The sequence below is a fragment of the Cyprinus carpio genome, chromosome A13, assembly GCF_018340385.1.
Source record: "Cyprinus carpio isolate SPL01 chromosome A13, ASM1834038v1, whole genome shotgun sequence".
NCBI lineage: Eukaryota > Metazoa > Chordata > Actinopteri > Cypriniformes > Cyprinidae > Cyprinus > Cyprinus carpio.
This window is the reverse complement of record NC_056584.1, coordinates 25,677,418-25,695,907: the sequence shown is the minus strand read 5'-3', so window position 1 is coordinate 25,695,907 and position 18,490 is coordinate 25,677,418. Positions and strand designations below refer to the sequence as shown.

Genomic DNA, 18,490 nt, shown 5'->3' with positions numbered 1-18,490 from the left:
GATTACCGGTCTTAAATACCAAGTCACTATACAAATATTCAAGTTTTCAGCCCTATTCAGGCAGTAGTTGTTTTAACTGGGGACGGGAGTTATTTTCAGCCACCATCCAGGAGACAATAATTCAACATTGTTTATGGAAAGCCAAAAATAGCTTTAGAAATCTGTTTTGACCCCCTGCTAAGTGCCCTAGGTTTCTATTTGATGCTTTACATATGATATTTCACGCTATTATATGATGACGTATGATAATAAATATGCAAGTGTGAACACATGAATAATAAAAGTGAATTTTTAATTAGAAGCACGGTAAAAATGAAAGCAATGTCAACAGTTAAAATAGTCAGACACCTTTTTGTAAAATGTTTTAGTCTTATATGATAAACTATTTTATTATTGTCTTAATACAGGATAGTTCACATTTAATAAATAGTGTTGCTACTGCTAACTAAAACTATGTTGAACATTATTTAAAAAATTATTTTCGGTAATTGAAATAAAGCTGAAATTAAATGAAATATGAGATGAAAAATGTCTTTAAAAAAAAGTTGAAGCTGGAGTACTAAAATTACTAAAACTGAAAAATAAAGCAACATAAAAATGAAAAAGAAAAAAAAATTATGAAAGTTACAAAAGCACATCACCAAAGATTACAAAATTAAACTAAACTAAGCTAATTCAAATGTATAAGTATTAGTACTCATTACAATATTTATAAATATTAATATATTTTCACTTTCCTTAATAAAATAATAATAATAGTACAATTCAAAAGGCAAAGTAAGAACTTGTTCCTTAACATCCAATTCACTTTCTTACCGATTTACGATTGGCAAGGGTCACTTTGTGAGCTTGTTTAGTCAGGTCCTGTCGCCCAATCAGAGCGCAGACCTCCTCAGACCAATCAGAGCAGGGATGCTCTCTACACTGGTAGATGGCGTCTCTGATTGGCAGAGCCACACCAAACGGAACCGACTCCAGATCCTTCAATGTAAATCCTGAGGATAAAAAAACAAGCATGTAAAATACTGTGCAGTCACACACCCCTCGTGACAGGATATAAAGATCTTCCATATCTAATGTAAGCTAAGGTAAACCAACAAAGGCGTGCAGGACTCTGATCTAATGTAGTGGCATTAGAAGGATAGTGAGTCTGATATAAGGCATAAAACATACTTCACATGCACGTGAATGCAAATTCAGTTTTACTTGTTGCTTTTCGAAATGTCCAATTGGAAGTACGCACTGAATTTTTCTATCTTTCAGGTAAACTACTGCCATGGCATAGCAACATAATCATGCTAAGCAAGTTAAAGTTGAACTGCTTACATATTTATAGCTAGCTTATCTGAAATAACGATTTTAATTAATGACATCTGAAGGAAATTGAATAGCCCCCTTGAGTACTGAGGTACTGCATGTTAAGTATGGGACTTGCAATGAGTTGGCCAAGGATTTATACTTGCAGGTGTGTACTTGTGTTGATTGTGTCACTGACCTGCAGAGGTCAACCACACCACCAGCTTCTCCGCCAGGCATCCAGACGAAGGTGCGGGCTTCACGCTGCTCTGCCTGTGAAACACCCAACAATCAAACGCACTGGAGAAACTGAATCAGCTGACTAGTATTTTTGAGCTGAGACTTATCTAGAAAAACAAACATGAGGCACATGACAATAATCATAAACCATAGGTACCTTCTAAGAAAAGGATCACACGTGTTTTTCTTTTGCCCTGCGAAAACATGGACCAAAAATTTTAAAACAATAAGGACACACTCACCTATTCATTTTCGCATCATCCAATGTACTTGATTAGCTACAATATCAAAAAAAAAATATATATATATATATATATAACAATAAAATAAAATATGCATTACCATTAGGGTCAGTAATTTAAACTTTCATTCAGCAAGGATGCATTAAATTGATCAAAAGTGACAATAAAGACATTTAATATAACAAAAGATTTATATTTTAAATAAATGCCAAATTCTGTCATGAAACCTTAGATGGCGCAGGCTGATGGGTCCTTAATGCAAACTGATTGGTACATGTTGCATACACAGCCAATGAGCTTCCTGCTTTACATTTAAATGGCTAGTTCCTCTGAAACCCTCCACCTTCCCCAGCTCCACCTGCTATTTGTGCGGCAGCAGTATGTCTTAAATACTCAAAGCACCGTATCGGTGTATGTATTGGCAGTAGAAAATTCCTTGCTTTACAGCAGCAGCAGCAATAATCTACAACAACGGATCTATTCCGCCAAGACCAAACACATTAACATTGTCATATCTAATACCATGCTAAAACCTTCAGAGAGTGGTCATGATAGAAACGCTGTTCTTTCGAACTTTCTATTCACCCTAAACAAAGAAAAAAAAATGCATCATGGATTCCACAAAAATATAAAGCAGCACAACTGTTTTCAGCGTTGATAATAAGAAATGTTTCTTGAGCAGCAAATCAGCATATTAGAATGATTTACTGCCCCCAAACTTTTGAATTGTAGTATAGGTTCGAAAAATAAATAAACAGCAAAATACACTGGTCATTTGATAAGCGCTAATGAAATCTATCAGTATATAAAAAAATGGTACTACTTAGGATGCACATATATCCGTATTGCTTCTATTGTTCTCCTCATTTGTAAGTTGCTTTGGATAAGAGTGTCTGCTAAATGATTAAATAAAAAAACTTAAAATAAAAAATCTGTATAGCCCAATATTCATAATTATTATTATTATAGAAACATATAAAGAAACCGATGATAGGAATTTTTTTTGTCCCAGACTCAATTTTATGTACAAATATTTGTGATGTACAAGTGTTTGTAAATTGACTGCAATTCATTTTATTGGTTAAACATTTAAAAAAATCTTTTGACTATTCCATCATTTTATATATGCAGTTAGAGCAACACTAACATTGGGCCTTAATCATGAAACACAAACAAACTTCTGCGCACATAAAAACATTCTTACATAAATTATTGCATTTAATTTAATAAGACAGTTTTTGACCGACTGAAACACAAAAAATGTGTTTAATGTAAAAGGCCTTTTATGTGCAAAATTATTTCTCTATTCTAAAATAACCCATGCAAAATCAATGGAGTTACACAGAAAAATAAAAAATGTAATTTTCAGTTTAGTCTAGCCTCAAAATTTTGGCGAATTGGTTCACTGTTACAAAATGTATGATATCAGTATTGGCCAAAATGTCTACATTTGTGCATCCAAATTACCACTGAACTGATGAATTTATCCTCCTACTTATTAGTGTACACGCTTGACAAGAAGTCTAGTGTCAGGCCTGAGGAGAGTAAAGAGCCTCTCATTAGGCTCTAATCACACACACATGCAGCCCACCTGCTGACAGCCTGGAGAGGTACTTCAACATGTTTGTCGAGATCGCATCCTCGTCTCCAACCACATAGAGGGCATAACTCTGAGAGACAGACAGAGAGGAAAACAGGGAGTAAAAAGAGAGTTAATATTAGCAGTGGGACAGCACCTGTGTGGTTTTGGTTTGCTGCTGTCATGACAGTCACTCGGTGACACATGTTTCATCATGACGCGACGCAGGAGCGCAGTCATCAACCGCACGCATGACTGCATGCATCACACCCACAGATCACAGGTAATACGGCTCAATCAGAACATCAATTTAAAATGCAGCTGAGAAATGTAAATTATTTGGAGAAAAAAAAAAAACTAATAAAAATGACAAAATCACCAAAGAGAAATAAAGCAGGAAGACAGTTTGAAGTTATAGTTATTGTATTGGCCTGAAATCTGTTCCAATGTTTTTATTGTTAACTGAAACTTTTAAAACTGATTTTATTAAGTGAAATAAAGCTAGTAATAAAGCAGGAAAACAGTTTGGATTTAGTCACAACCTCGAATGTTCAGGTTTCGCCCTTACATGGTTACTGTCAACTTAAACTTAAACTATTAAAAAAAAAATAATAATAAATAAACAATTTGTTAACTAAAATAAAGCAAAAATAAATCAAATATAAATATAAGATGAAAATTCCAAACTTTTGCCTTGCCAACTAATGAAAATAAGTTTACGTTGAAGTACTAAAATTACCTGAAACTTTAAACTTACAAATTTTTAATTAGAAGCACGATAAAAATGAAAGCAACGTCAACAGTTAAAATAGTCAGACACCTTTATGTAAAATGTTTTTGTCTTGTATGATAAACTATTTTACTATTTTACATGTTATCTTGTAATAAACAGTGTTGCTACTGTTAACTAAATCTATGTTGAACATTATGGAAAAATAATTTCCGGTAATTGAAATAAAGCTGAGATAAAATAAAATATTAGATGAAAACCATGACCTTAATGAAAGTCTAAGCTGAAGTACTAAAATTACTAAAACTGAAAAATGAAGCAACATAAAAATACATTTAAAAGGTTTACGCTGAAGTACTAAAATTATCTGAAACTTCCAAAAATTCACAGAAATAAAAAAAAAAAAAAAAAAAAAAACTATTTAGAATTTTTTTTTTTAAATGTCAAAATCACATACAATTACTAAAAATGAAAATAAAATTGTCATGAAAACTAAAAATATATATAAAATATAAAAATAAAGCCAATTCAAAATAGTATATAAACAGTATATAAATAATATTAAAACAACACTTATCTGTTCATTGACCAAGTTAACCTTGCTTACTACTAGTGGCTTAAGCAAAACTCTGAAAACTTCTGAAACCACTAATACCCTGCTAAATTTTGGCACATCCAGCAACTAGCTCTTTCTCACAAGTGCTTATATCATCCGACAAGTACTGTAAGACTTCTGAACAGACTGTGGATATACAGTCTAAGGCAGAGACTATAGGTAGCTTCAAAACACTAAAACCACAAAGTCTCTGTGATATTCTGGTCTCAACACTGCACAAAAAATTAAAAAAGATTTTCGAACTTGTACATAAAAGTTTACCAGAGTATGTTTTACAAGAAAATACTGTTTTAGTTCTTCTACTTCAAAATATCACATTTAACTCAAAATGTTTTTTTTTTTTTTTTTTTCGTGAAATGTACCAGCAATTCTTGAGGGATAATTGTTTTAATATAAATCCTACACCTAATTTTTGTGAGTACAGATATGTTTGGGTCCTTTCTTCAATGCCTAAGGGACTATTTGACCTGTTTAAGTGTCCAAACAGGTGAAAACCTTAAGTCTGATATCTTAGAAAATGAACGACACACCTCTTCTCAAAAACCCACTCAGCAAAACCACAACTCTCCGCATGAGCCATAGCAATGCTGATGCTTTCCTTAGTAATTACCACTAATACAATTGGGAGAAAGAAAGGGGCTGGAAACGAGAGAGAGAGAGAGAGGCAGTGGGAGTGTAAGCATGAAGGGATAAATGGATGCTCTAATGTTCTGGACTCTTATCTAAGGGACAGGAACGGTAGGGTAAACACGGCCCATAATTGCGTAACGGTTTGTCAGCACCTCGGTGCGGTTGTGCGTCACTTCGCTTTGCCTGATGGAAGGAAGTACAGAACAAACACACACACCACGACACCCGTGACCCCTAATACTTGCCCTATCAAGTGATTCAGACCACCACTTCCACGGACTAATTAAGGTGGGGCATCTGTGGCATCACGTACACACTCACAGGACGCGGAGGACGCCCAGGGACGACTCCGTGCTCATGAAATGTCATTATGATTAGCTTGCAGCACTTTGCCATCTAACTACTTGACATTTCCATAGAACATGTGTGTGAGTTAAGGGCACGACACCCGGTTCCTCTGCTTACTGTTAGCGCCCCCTGTTGGGCATCATCAGAAGTTTGGGGTCAGAAATTAATACTTTTATTCAGAATAGATGCATGAACGTGATCAAAAGTTACAGCAGATACATTTATAACGTCACAAAAGATTTATACTTAATAAACGCTGTCCTTTTGACCTTTCTGTTCTTCAAAGAATCCTGAAAAATAAAATTAATCACGGTTTCCACAAAAATATTAAGTGTTTTAAAAAATTGATCATAAGAAATATTTCTTGAGCAGAAAATCATAACATTAGAATAATCTCTGAAAGATGATGTAGACAGGAGTAATGATGTTGAAAATTCAGCTTTGCATCTCAGGAATAAATTAGTTTTTACGATATATATAAAAAACAGCTATATTAAAAAAAATAATAATTCACAATATTACTGTTTTTACTGTATTTTTGATTATATAAATGCAGCCTCTGCGAGTTTTGGAATTGAAAATCAGATTTAAACGCAGTCTATCTTCTGAATTACTATAAGGTGACGTATTACAGTCAGCAGTCAGTAATAACGCTAATTTTAAAAAACCATTAAACTAAACTTCATTTCGAGATGGACATCATTGACTCAGAGAACCGCTCTGACTGATTCAGCGAGTTCATCGAGTTTTGTCAGACTGATTCAAAATGAGTTTGGAAGGCTTTTTAAATGATTCACTAAAAGAACTTCTCATAACAGTCATGCGTCTGTGAATTGGACTGTAGAACAATTAGAGAAGGATGTGACCACCTGTATTTTTCAGGAGTCTACTGGGTTGTAGAATAGAGCTGGATTGCACCTGTAAAACCATGCATGAAGAGGGAGGATTTGGGTCCTTACCAGCACCAGTAGTTTGGTTCTCTCACAGATGCCAGGCAGATAAGGAAAAGGCGCCACATCTTGCCCTCTCAGACAGCGACTGAGCCAGCTGAACACACACGGGGCCTCCCCGTCCAGGAACACCGGCCAAGTCATCAGCTCCATCTGAGCTGCACATGGATGAAAGACATGACATGTAAAGACTTTGCAGCAATGTGAAACCGTGCAAGAGCAGAAAAAATGATTATGGGGTCAGTAAGTTTATTATTATTATTATTAAAACAGCTGTGCTGCTTAATAAGTTTGTAGAAACCATGTTGCATTTTTCAAGATTCTTTGATTAATAGAATGATCAAAAGAACTGCAATTATTTACAAATAAAAATATACAAGGAATGCATTAAATTGATTAGATTTGAAATTTTTTTTTTTTATAATTTTTAAAGAATTGTAATACTTTTATTTAGCAAGGATGAATTAAATTCACTCAAGTATTACATTTATTTAATTTAATGCTAATTATTAATTAAATTATTATACATTACTAATTAATACTTTTTTTCAAAACAGAATTTATTAAAAATAAAAAAATTTAATGTAATCAATTTAAACATTTAATTTCTTTTAAAAATAAATGAATAAATAAAAATCTTAATGGCCCCAAACATTTGAATGGTATCGTACATGGAATATTCAGCAGAAGATTATTAAAATGGTGAAAAAAACTAATTTATGACCAGTTAATGCATCTAAATATAAGCACTTTCCCTCATACATTTATAAAAAGCTGACAAAATACATTTGAAAAAGATGAATGAAATAATTATTAGAAATTCTATTATTAAAACATTATAAATTAAACAATAAATAATGTATATTTGAAAATGAAAATGTTAAAAATCTGCTTTTTCTAATTTTCTAATTTCAAATTTGCATTTAGTTTAAGTTGAAGTACTTACTAACTGGAAATAAAATAAAAACTAAATAGTAATATTTAAAATTTGGCAAAACTAATAAAGTGCATAACAAAACTACTAAAAATTGAATTAAAATAAATGTAATTAAAATGATAATTGGTTTAAAATAAATGTAATTAAAATGAACAGTATATGAATAATACCTAAATAACATTAAGGTAACACTTTAGAATAAGGTTCCATTAGTTAATGTTAGTTAATGTGTTAATAACATGAACCTAAATACATTTATGTATTTATTAATTAATGTTCATGATGAAAATACAGTTATGATTTTTAGTTCATGTTAATTCCAGTGCATATAATGTTAACAAAAACTTTGATTTGAATAATGCATTAGTAAAAGTTGAAATTAAATTAACTAAGCCCTAAATGCTGTCAGTGCTTTTCAATAGAAACTGCATTAACTAACTCCTTTTAAAAAGTGTTACCTGACTTTAAAATCCTCCACTTAGTGTTTCAATAGTTGCATCAACACCTTTTCAAACTTACAATCCTGCCCTAACTTTGTGTTTCAATAGAAAATGCATCAACACCTTTTCATGGCTGTTTAAAATTTAAATTTGAATAAAGGTTTGTGTCTATTTCATTTGACATGGCTAGATGCACATCTGGCTGAATTCCTAGCAAGTCAGCACTGTCTGGTAAGTGAATAGAAATGCCTTTAGCTGCTAATGAGGGGCCCCGACCGCATTGATCGGCCTCGTACCTTGATCAATCACGCAGGCCTCCTTGAAGGTTTTGATGAATGAGGGGTAATCGCGCCAGTATAGATCAATGAAATCCTCCAGTTGCAGGTCCCTAATGAAATGAGAGAAAAAATGATTAGTGGGTAAAAGAGACATCAAGCGGTCAATATATACACTAAAACTAGTGTAAGAGCCAAACCAGAGCGTGACTCATACTGCACAGATTAATGGGATCTGTGGTCTGATGGCTGTACATCAAGACTTGTTACTAATGCTGACTACAATATTGTGAAAATCACAATGATTTTAATATGCTTTCTATTTGTAAATAGTTAAATGTCAGCTACATCTAAACAGGTTCTAAACATGATCTATCTGTGTCAATACCATCAGATATATAAAAAGGTGTAAAATGATAAATATATCTTTGGTTAAGAATGAATTGAGAATACAGGATGGTTTCAAACTGACTGTCAGCTCCATCTACTGAGGAAAATCTGACGGGAGGGGAACAAAAAATAAGCATGATTTGTTAATGAAAATAATAAAATAAAACATACAGAGCCTGTGTGGTGTTGTTAAACATATAGCAAGCTAAATATGATGAAAGGACCTCCAAGATTGAGTTCAATATTGCTCGATTTAAATTTATTCATAAATATCTGACAAGGTTGATAAGTAGAGACACATCTGTGTAAGCTTAAAAAATAATTAGGTGTATAAAAATTACCTTCTGTGAGGACATTGTAGAAATTAGTATATTTAAAAACCATACTTATATTTGTTTTTTTCTCTTAGGTTTAACATCTACTTGAATCTATATGAAAGGCACAAGTATGTTGATTATACATAAATATATGTATATATATACTGCTCCGGGTGTGTGTTCACGGTGTGTGTGTTCACTGCTGTGTGTGTGCACTTTGGATGGGTTAAAAGCAGAGCACGAATTCCGAGTATGGGTCACCATACTTGGCTGTATGTCACGTCACTTTCACTTTCATATATACGTAATTGAAAAGCATGTAACTACGGAAAACATTAAAAGACCACTTGACAATTCTCACTTTCTGTGGATTTACTAGGTATGGGTTTGAGCAAAATGTAAATATTTGTTTTATTCTAAAAAGATTCTATTACTTTCAAATAAAAATATTGTCATTTTAACCTTTTTTTTTTTTATAAATAACAAATGTTTTCATTCGTTGTGATTGAAAACCAGGGTTATTCCACCAAATAATGATGTCTTACCTCTTCTGAAGTTAAAACATTGGTATTGTGTTGTCAAAAATGAATATAAACATGGCATTTAGAAGTTATAATATATATAGTAACTTATAAAATCAAGGAATATATTAACGAATATATTAGGTATTAAGGAATATATTAAATATATATTTTATTTTATATTAGTATATATTACAAATATCTTAATATTAAATATACTACATAAATATAATATTATTGATAGAATGAAGAATAAATGACATGAAAGTGACAATTTATCCAGGTCTAAAACTAGCAGGTAAAACTGTAAGACATATTTTGCGCCATGTTTCAAGAATTATTTGGTTGAAATCATGGTTTCTGGGACCATTTTAGAGCAAATAAATACATAGAGATATGTATTCAATATCATCAAAATACTAAAAAATATTGAGATAAATATTACCCAGCCCTAAAGCTGACCTACAAACAACAGGCCCAAACAATACGCACAAGCGAAGAGTCAACAGAGGATTATCATTACAGCCTTATCTAGTCTTGTGTATTATAATACAATGCTTTTAAATTTCAAACCCACACAGGTTCATCAGACGGCAACTCTCACTGCTGTTCTGTCCATGTCCATGACAACATGCACTTGACATTTTATTAAACAATGAAATATTTTACAGCTATCCACCAATCCGAAATTATGATACGCTACAAAGAAAAGCAGCAAGGACCGTGTGAAGTGGAAAGTTCGATGAGTTGGGTGACTTTACTTGGTTAGTTAGGTGGTAAAAACAAGTTCAGGTCGGACCCACTGTTACTATTCCTACAAAAAGGGAAAAAAAATAAAATAAATAAGTACTTGGCCAGCTGTTGCAGCAGACCGACCAGAGCTCTCGCCCCACTCCGCTGCAGCTCGTCCAGCTTCAGGTCTTCATAGAGCAGATGCAGAACGTAGAAGAGCACCGGGATGTGAGGAAAAAGGAGGGCGGACGACTCCAAACCCAGAGCTGACTCGTGGTTGTCCACGCCGCCGGGGGGCCACACCGGCTCCAGGCCCTGAACGGACCCCGCAGGGCGCATGGAAACCTGCCAATGGTAGTCAGAGCATCTGAGGTATCCCCAATCCTGTAGATGTCCAACAGATGTAGCCATATCAACAAACCTTCAAAACATCCACCAAAGGACTTTTATACATATTATACACTATATACACTACAGTTTAAGAGTTTGGGGTCAGTGAGATTACATAATGCCTAATAAATGTCTTATGCTCACCAAGGCTGCTTTTATTTTACTAAAAAAAAAAAAAACAGTAAAAATTTTAAAATATTATTACAATTTGAAATAACTGTTTTCTATTTGAATACGTTTTAAAATGTAATTTATTTCTGTGATGCGAAGCTGAATTTTCAGCATCGTTACTCCAGTCTTCAGTGTCACATGATCCTTCAGAAATCATTCTAATATGTTTTTTTGTTATTATTAACCAGTCTTAAGTGTAATTTTTTCTATAATCTGAATAAATAAGCTTTCGATTGATGAATGGTTTGTTAGGATCTGACAATATTTGGCCGAGATACAACTATTTGAAAATCTGGAATCTGAGGGTGCAAAAAAAATCTAAATATTGAGAAAATCACCTTTAAAGTTGTCCAAATGCATTCTTAGCAATGCATATTACTAATCAAAAATTAAGTTTTGATATATTTACGGTAGGAAATTTACAAAATATCTTCATGGAACATGATCTTTACTTAATATCCTAATGATTTTTGGCATAAAAGAAAAATCGATAAGTTTGACCCATACAATGTATTTTTGGCTATTGCTACAAATATACCCCAGAGACTTAAGAAACATTTCTTATTATTATCAATGTTGAAAACAGTTTTGCTGATTAATATTTTTGTGGAAACAATGTTACATTTCATTCAGGATTCTTTGATGGATAGAAATTTTAAAAGAACAGCATTTATTTGAAATCTTTTGTGAGATTATAAATGTCTTTACTATCAATTTTGGTCAAATTAAGGTGTTCTTGGAAAAAAAAAAATGTTAATTTCTTAAAAATAAAACTTTCCTGGCCCTAAACCTTTGAACGGAAGTCTATACAGTAAGCTTTATTGGCTTTTCTGTAATAAAACAATTGCAAATCAACATTTCAAGATGCAGTTCAAGCAGTTAGGCTGATGATACACGGCTTGGGCACTCTCCCATTGAGGATGTGTAACAAATTTCAATCCGGATACTTTATATCTGTCGTGGGCCCAGTGTATCACCTGGTTGCCCATTAATGGCAACATTGGCCAAAGTTGTCCCGTGTATCATCAAGCCTTAGGCTACAGAAGATCAGATGACACAAGAGTTTAGATGATCAAGGGTCTCTGACCCCGACCTTTGACATGTCTAGGGACACTCACCTCATCTGAACCCGTGTCAGCAGGACGGGCCTTCTTAGGGGCTATTACTGGAGAGAGAGGCACTTCAAAATGAAGCTGTGGAGATGCCAGTTGTGTTAATGATCATTCAAGCCAGACAGGTGCTTCATTCACCAACAGTAAACTTCACTGTCAGCCATCACTCATCATATAATACAATTTTGTATAAATATGAGGTTAATTTTTTTTCTCAAATAAATAGCGTTGTTTTAATAAAGTATTTTGTTTGGATAAAGTTTTGTTTAAATTAAGTTATAATAAATATAGAAAAATAAAGATTAATTTTTATTGATTTATTAAACTTAATTATATAACATTTGCAAGCAAATAAGATCTACAGCATTTCTGATTTGATTAAAATCACAACAAAATATTTTAAATCAGAAATTAATTGTGCTGGGCAAAAATGGTTATAAATATGTAATTTGTAAAAAAAAAAAAGTTTTAATGTGTATTAAATTAATGAATTGATTTTAAAACAATTTTGCATTTTAAAAATAAATTTTCTTATAGTTCTTAATAATTTTTAAATAATCTAATAAAGTATTTTTTTGATAAATAATTTTATTTTAATAATAAATAATTTTGTTTTAAATAAAAATATTTTAATTCAGAAATTAATTTTTATAGGAAATTTATTGTTATATGAATTATTTGGTTTGAATCTTTTTTTATTAAAAAAAAAAGAAAAAGAAAGAAAAAACATTTGTAGATGTTTTAATGTGTAGTAAATAGTTTTCTGTGCTTTTGTCATGTAAATGTAAATTTTTAATTCTGTTAAATGCTTGATTGATCCTTGTGTGCCAGCACAGGCTCAAGGTTACTCAACACAAAGACTGCATAGAGATCAAAGTAAAGAGACACTCACATTGCGTGTCCACGTCAGTCGTTCCGTGTTGTAACCCATCATTGTCATTAGGCATGTAACAAACAGGTTCCACTCCAGGTGCATGCTGGGACCTCCAGGGGCATTGTAACTGTTGTACCACTTGACCAGCACTTTCATGGCAGTGTCCTTGGGTAAAATAAACCTGATGGCCTGCAGGCAGCGCTTGACTGAGGAAATAAAAGAAAGATGAGGTGTTTATAACAAAAGTCACTGACACAATGTTAAGGAGTGGGCGCTTTCTGGAACTAGATTAGACTTAAGTGCCTGTTTATGAGTCTATGTGACTGTTCAACTCATTTCATCACTCACTAGGCAAAAATCAGCTAGCAAGTAACAGCACACCTCTCTTTAAAGAGCTAAACAAATAAGAGGAATCATTCAAGAGTCAATAGTACAGATATTTATAACTTGTAATACAGATTTTTTTCTCAGAATTGCAAGTTTATAATACAGAATTCTGACTTTTTTCTTTTGAATTCATTTTTTTTTCTCAGAATTGAGTGTAAAATCCACAATTCTGAGTTTAAATTTCCAAGTTTCTCTCAAGTTTATAAGACAATTCTGACTTTATTTTTTACAATCTCACAATTTTGTGCTAACATCTTGCTTTTCAGATTTTTTTTCCTCAGAACTATTAGTTTATAATACACAATTCTGACATTTATTCTCATTATTCCGAATTTATATCTCACAATTTTGAGAGAATATATCACAATTCAGACTTGTTTCCCTGAAATAATTAGTTTTTAACACAATTCTGATTGTGGTTAATGCAATTTCCAGGTTTTATCTCACCATTTCGCGGGAAAAACTCTCAGTTCAGATTTTTTTTTTTTTTTCAGAATCATTGAAGTCTGGAGCACAAATATTTAAATCTCGGAATTCTGACTTTTCTCTCAGAATTTAGTTTAAACAGAGTTTATAATACACAATTCTAATTTTATTTCATGCATTTCTGAGTTAACATATCACTCACAATTACGAATTTGTATCTCCCAAATTTTTGAGTTAAAATCTCACAATCCTTGCTTTTTAATACTGTATCTCTTTTTAAGGGGTGCCTAACTTTTTGGGCGAAAGGATCTGTTTGCATCACAAAATTATTTTCGTATTCACACTTATGCACAAAATCAAATATTACATTCACAAAAACATAGAAGTTTAGTACTTGTTCAAATTGCTAAACCCAAGCATAAGCAATTGTAATAATTCCCTTAGCAAACCACTAATACATGTTATTTAGTCAGCTGCCACCACCGATCTCTGATGATTTAATACCATATTATTAGATTAACATTAAACATAACATCATTTTTAGCTTATATCTCCCACCCCCACGTGTGTAGGTCAAAAATAAAAGTGTAGGTGAAGATAATGGAGATGAACGTTGCACGCGGAGGTGATCCTATAGAAGAGTGCACACGGAGGGGGCCGCCACTTCAAAGGACACAGCCGGAGCTGGAACGCACATCTGAGCGAGGGGGTGGAGATCGCAGGCACGGGACACTACACTTGAGAGGGTTTACAGATGACTGTATGCAAAAGTGTTTGACTGCGTGACCCGATACAGAGGAAGAGGATGCTGAGATCTGAGGGTGGAGCGATGCATGGGGTTTGATTGGATTTCTGCAGCAAGATGAAATGAAGTAGATTAAGTGTAGGACTTTTTTTAATTTTGTTTTTTTAAGTTTTTGCTGACTAGTTGTTGCTAGTAGAGCATTTCACAATCATCATATTTATATTAGTAACTTAACTTGCAGCATATGACAAAAACATTAATGTGTTCTGCTGCTCCTATTTTGATTTCTTCATGTTGATGACGTCAATGTGCATGATGATATAATAATAATATAATTATATATATATATATATATATATATATATATAATATATATATATATATCGATATATATATTTATGCATAAACAAAATATATTATATATATATATATATAATATATAATTTGTTAAAAATTACACAAGGCAAAATTATATATTTTTTTAATTTAGTGATCTGAAAATTCAATGTGTCAACAACACATTTGAAAAATCAAGTATGGAAGCCTGTGGCCACTGCACTTATCTCAGCAATGATTTGATTTCATATTTGTCGCTGTTTTTTGCCCACTGTTTATATGCCACAATTCATTTTTTTTCTCAGAATTGTGATTTCATTTTGTCGCAATTTTGAGTTTATATGCCACAATTCACTTTTTTCTCCAAATTGTTTTATAATTTACAATTTAGACTTTATTTCTCACTATCAAGTTTGTATCTTATTTTTTGGATTTTACTTATAATTTTTAGGTAATATAATATCCTACTTTGACTTTATTTCTCACTATTCTGAGTTTATATCACATCATTTTTAATTTATATCTTGCGATTTTGAGTTAAAATCTCACAAATCAGACTCAGAATTGATAGTTTATAATATACAATTCTGACTCTGTCTTGCAATTTTAAGTTAATATCTCACAATTCTGATGTTTTTTCTGAATTCGGCGTTAATATTTCTTTTAAGGGACACCTAGTTTTGTGGAAGAAAGGATGTCTATAAATCAGAAAATGCATGTTTCATTCAAGAAACGCTTTGGTACATTCCGTTTTGTATTCCTTTAGATGAATAAAATCATACATTACATTCACAAAATGAATATTCTGATAATTAGACAGGAAAAAGTCAGAATTGTGAGATGCATAATTGCTATGAGATAAAAGGAATTGTGCTATCAACTCTGAATTGCAGGATATAACCTCACAATTCAGAGAAAAAAAAGTCAGAAATGCGAGATAATTAAAAATTGAGAGAGAAATCTAACCTCGGAATGCAAGTCAGAATTGTGTGATAAAGCTGTAATTACGCTTTTTTAAGTGGGCTTCCATATTTAAGTGTGAGGGATTCCCAGGAAAAAAATGTTGTGGTCTTTTGCCAAGACATACTTTGGGTTAGCAATTTAAAGAAACCCCTAATCCAAAGTATTAAAGTTCAGCACATAATTTGTCCCACATGCTCAGATCGTGTAGATTGAGGAGAGACACAAGTCACGTCTCGGAGGTCAGTGATGCATCTCAGAGATACTTTACCGTTTCATAAATCTGCAATACAGCCACAGTTGTGAATACCAGGATAAAATACCAGTGAAATGAGTAAAATGAGCTTTTGTTCAAAACTAAACGAGATTTAGGAATATCTAAAATGGCATTTTTGACTCTGCCTGAAGCTTAATTAGCAAACAGACAGAGAAAGGTCAGGATGGAGCTGAATAAAATGCCACTTTATTAGCAGTACAGAGCCCAGCACTTTCAAACTAAAGCACTTATTAACAGGAAGCTGGCATTAAAAGAGAAAATTGTAAAGAATGCCGGATGGGTAGATGCAATAAGTTCAAAACGAAAGGCCAAGAAAAACTAAATGAATGCACCACAGGCAAATCTGCATCCACAGGTGCATGCTTTGGGTGGTTGCTAGGTGTTTCAAACTGAAACAGTATAAAACAACAGCAAAAGTAACAGCAAACGGCTCTAATGACATGAACAAAGCATGCATCATCTACACTTCCTGGAATATTACTGGCAAACACATTAGAAAAGGTCAAATGTCTAAATGTAGAAAGTGTCAGGAATGACTCACAGTTTTACTTCACAGTAAAGCGTTACTGCATTCATTAGAGACAGATCCTTGGGCACATCATTTATGGCACAAAAAAAAAAATCAGGATCTGAATTTTACAAAATAACTACAAGACAGCACTGATAGGTCTCACAGGAGCGCGGCTACAAAAACGGCAGTGTTAATAAGGCCAAAGATTTTGTACTCTAACAAAGACAGGACGAAAAAAGAGAACAATTGAATAAATAGATCACCCAAAATTTTAAATTTACTGAAAATGTACTCACCCTCATGCCAGCCAAGATGTAGATGAGTTTGTTTCTTCATCAGATTTGGAGAAATGTAGCATTGCATCACTTGCTCAGCAATGGTTCCTCTGCAGTGAATGGGTGCCGTCAGAATGAGAGTCCAAACAGCTGATAAAAACATCACAATAATCCGCACCACTCCAGTCCATCAGTTTTAAAGTTAAAAACACTCTTAAATTATATATTTTGTTTCTTACAAAACACATTTCAGACAAGATGTTAACTGATGGACTGGAGTGGTGTGGATTACTTATTACTAACTGTGATGTTTTTATCAGCTGTTTGGACTCTCGTTCTGACGGCACCCATTCACTGCAGAGGAACCATTGCTGAGCAAGTGATGCAATGCTACATTTCTCCAAATCTGTTCTGATGAATAAAAAAACTCATCTATATCGTGGATGGTCTGAGGGTGAGGCAAATTTTCATTATCGGTTGAACTATTCCATTAAAATGTAAAATTCCTTCAAATTTTAATTTAACACTTCTTATATCGTTGACGGAAATATGACAAGAAAAAGTTATACTGCAACAATGCACTAACAAAGTTTTTCTAGAAAATTATAATAATCCAATAATAGTTTAAATTGAAGGAATATGACATGATAAAATATTCAATAACACTTTACATAATAAGATCTAATTTGTTAACATTAGATAACGCATTAGCTTACATAAACTGACAATGAGCCATATCTTTTTAAAGGATCATTGTTAAATGTTACTTAAAATAAATACAATTATTTATTAATTGTTAATCATGTTAGCTCACAGTGCATTAACTAAAATGAATTGACTGCTGACATGATACTTATATTAGGTTTATTTATTGGTTTAAAATGTAATTGTTATTAGTATTAGTAAATAAAGAAATTAACATTAATATTAAAAAATACTGTAGAAGTACTGTTCAAGTTAACCAGTGTAGTTAATAAATCAAATCTTAAATGTTACCAAATAGTGACAAAATGTAGAGGATATTTTTATAAAAATACAAAAAAAAAATTAAAACTGAAACCTGGCAATAGGAGGACGTGGGGTGTTTTAAAATGACTGTTTTGACCGGCAAACTCATAAACAGCTTGTGACTCAGCTCTGTGCTGCATTGGAAGCGATGCATCACTCTGTATTTGTGCGAGTGTTTTCTCTTACCCAGATCTGAAGTGGCCACCTCAGGAATAGTGATTCTTAACATGGCACCGGAGCTCAATTCCTGAACAAAAGAAAAGTGAGAGGCGGAAATTAGCACCACATACTAAATTAGCAATGCTATCGCATCAAAAAGAGTCCGAACCAACTGGCATCACATTGCTATTTATATCTGGTCAAATTCAGCCAGGCTATTGTTGTTCTCTTTCTTTAAAAAATTGAAAACAAGAGGACAATTGCATGCAGCAAAATTCCAGCAGGCATCTGACAATGACCTGGATGAAAACAATCCTTAGACGCTGGCTATTTTTAAAAGCCTTTCTCAGTCAGGCTTATCATCCCACATAAGTTGGACGTGGTGAGATTGCTTTGACAGGCCTGCGAGGGGATTTCTTCTGGTAGGACATGTCATTCAGTGGGAAATGACTGGGCTGACTGCAGGGGACCAGACCTTATTAAGTCTTGTCAAAACAGTGGCGGGCTCCTGGTGCACATGTCTGAGCCGCCACGCCATTTCGGTCATGTCCTGTTACTGTGGCAGCCCTCAATTACAGCTGGCCACCGTACGACAAAAGCAATTACCAGCTCCTGC

The 18,490-nt window shown here is 33.2% G+C and overlaps 1 protein-coding gene across 1 annotated transcript in view; it reads right to left on the bottom strand.

The window, feature by feature from the left end:
* Nucleotides 1–18,490, bottom strand: part of anapc1 (anaphase promoting complex subunit 1) — a 59,897-nt gene that overhangs the window by 26,722 nt on the left and 14,685 nt on the right. The window contains exons 15-24 of the mRNA XM_042769613.1: nt 17,902–17,962; nt 12,809–12,996; nt 11,923–11,997; nt 10,362–10,627; nt 8,305–8,396; nt 6,641–6,789; nt 3,370–3,448; nt 1,694–1,730; nt 1,496–1,569; nt 817–995 (exon numbers count right to left, since the gene is read on the bottom strand). Coding sequence (XP_042625547.1) covers nt 817–995; nt 1,496–1,569; nt 1,694–1,730; nt 3,370–3,448; nt 6,641–6,789; nt 8,305–8,396; nt 10,362–10,627; nt 11,923–11,997; nt 12,809–12,996; nt 17,902–17,962 — 1,200 coding nt within the window. The remainder of the gene's footprint in view (nt 1–816; nt 996–1,495; nt 1,570–1,693; nt 1,731–3,369; nt 3,449–6,640; nt 6,790–8,304; nt 8,397–10,361; nt 10,628–11,922; nt 11,998–12,808; nt 12,997–17,901; nt 17,963–18,490) is intronic.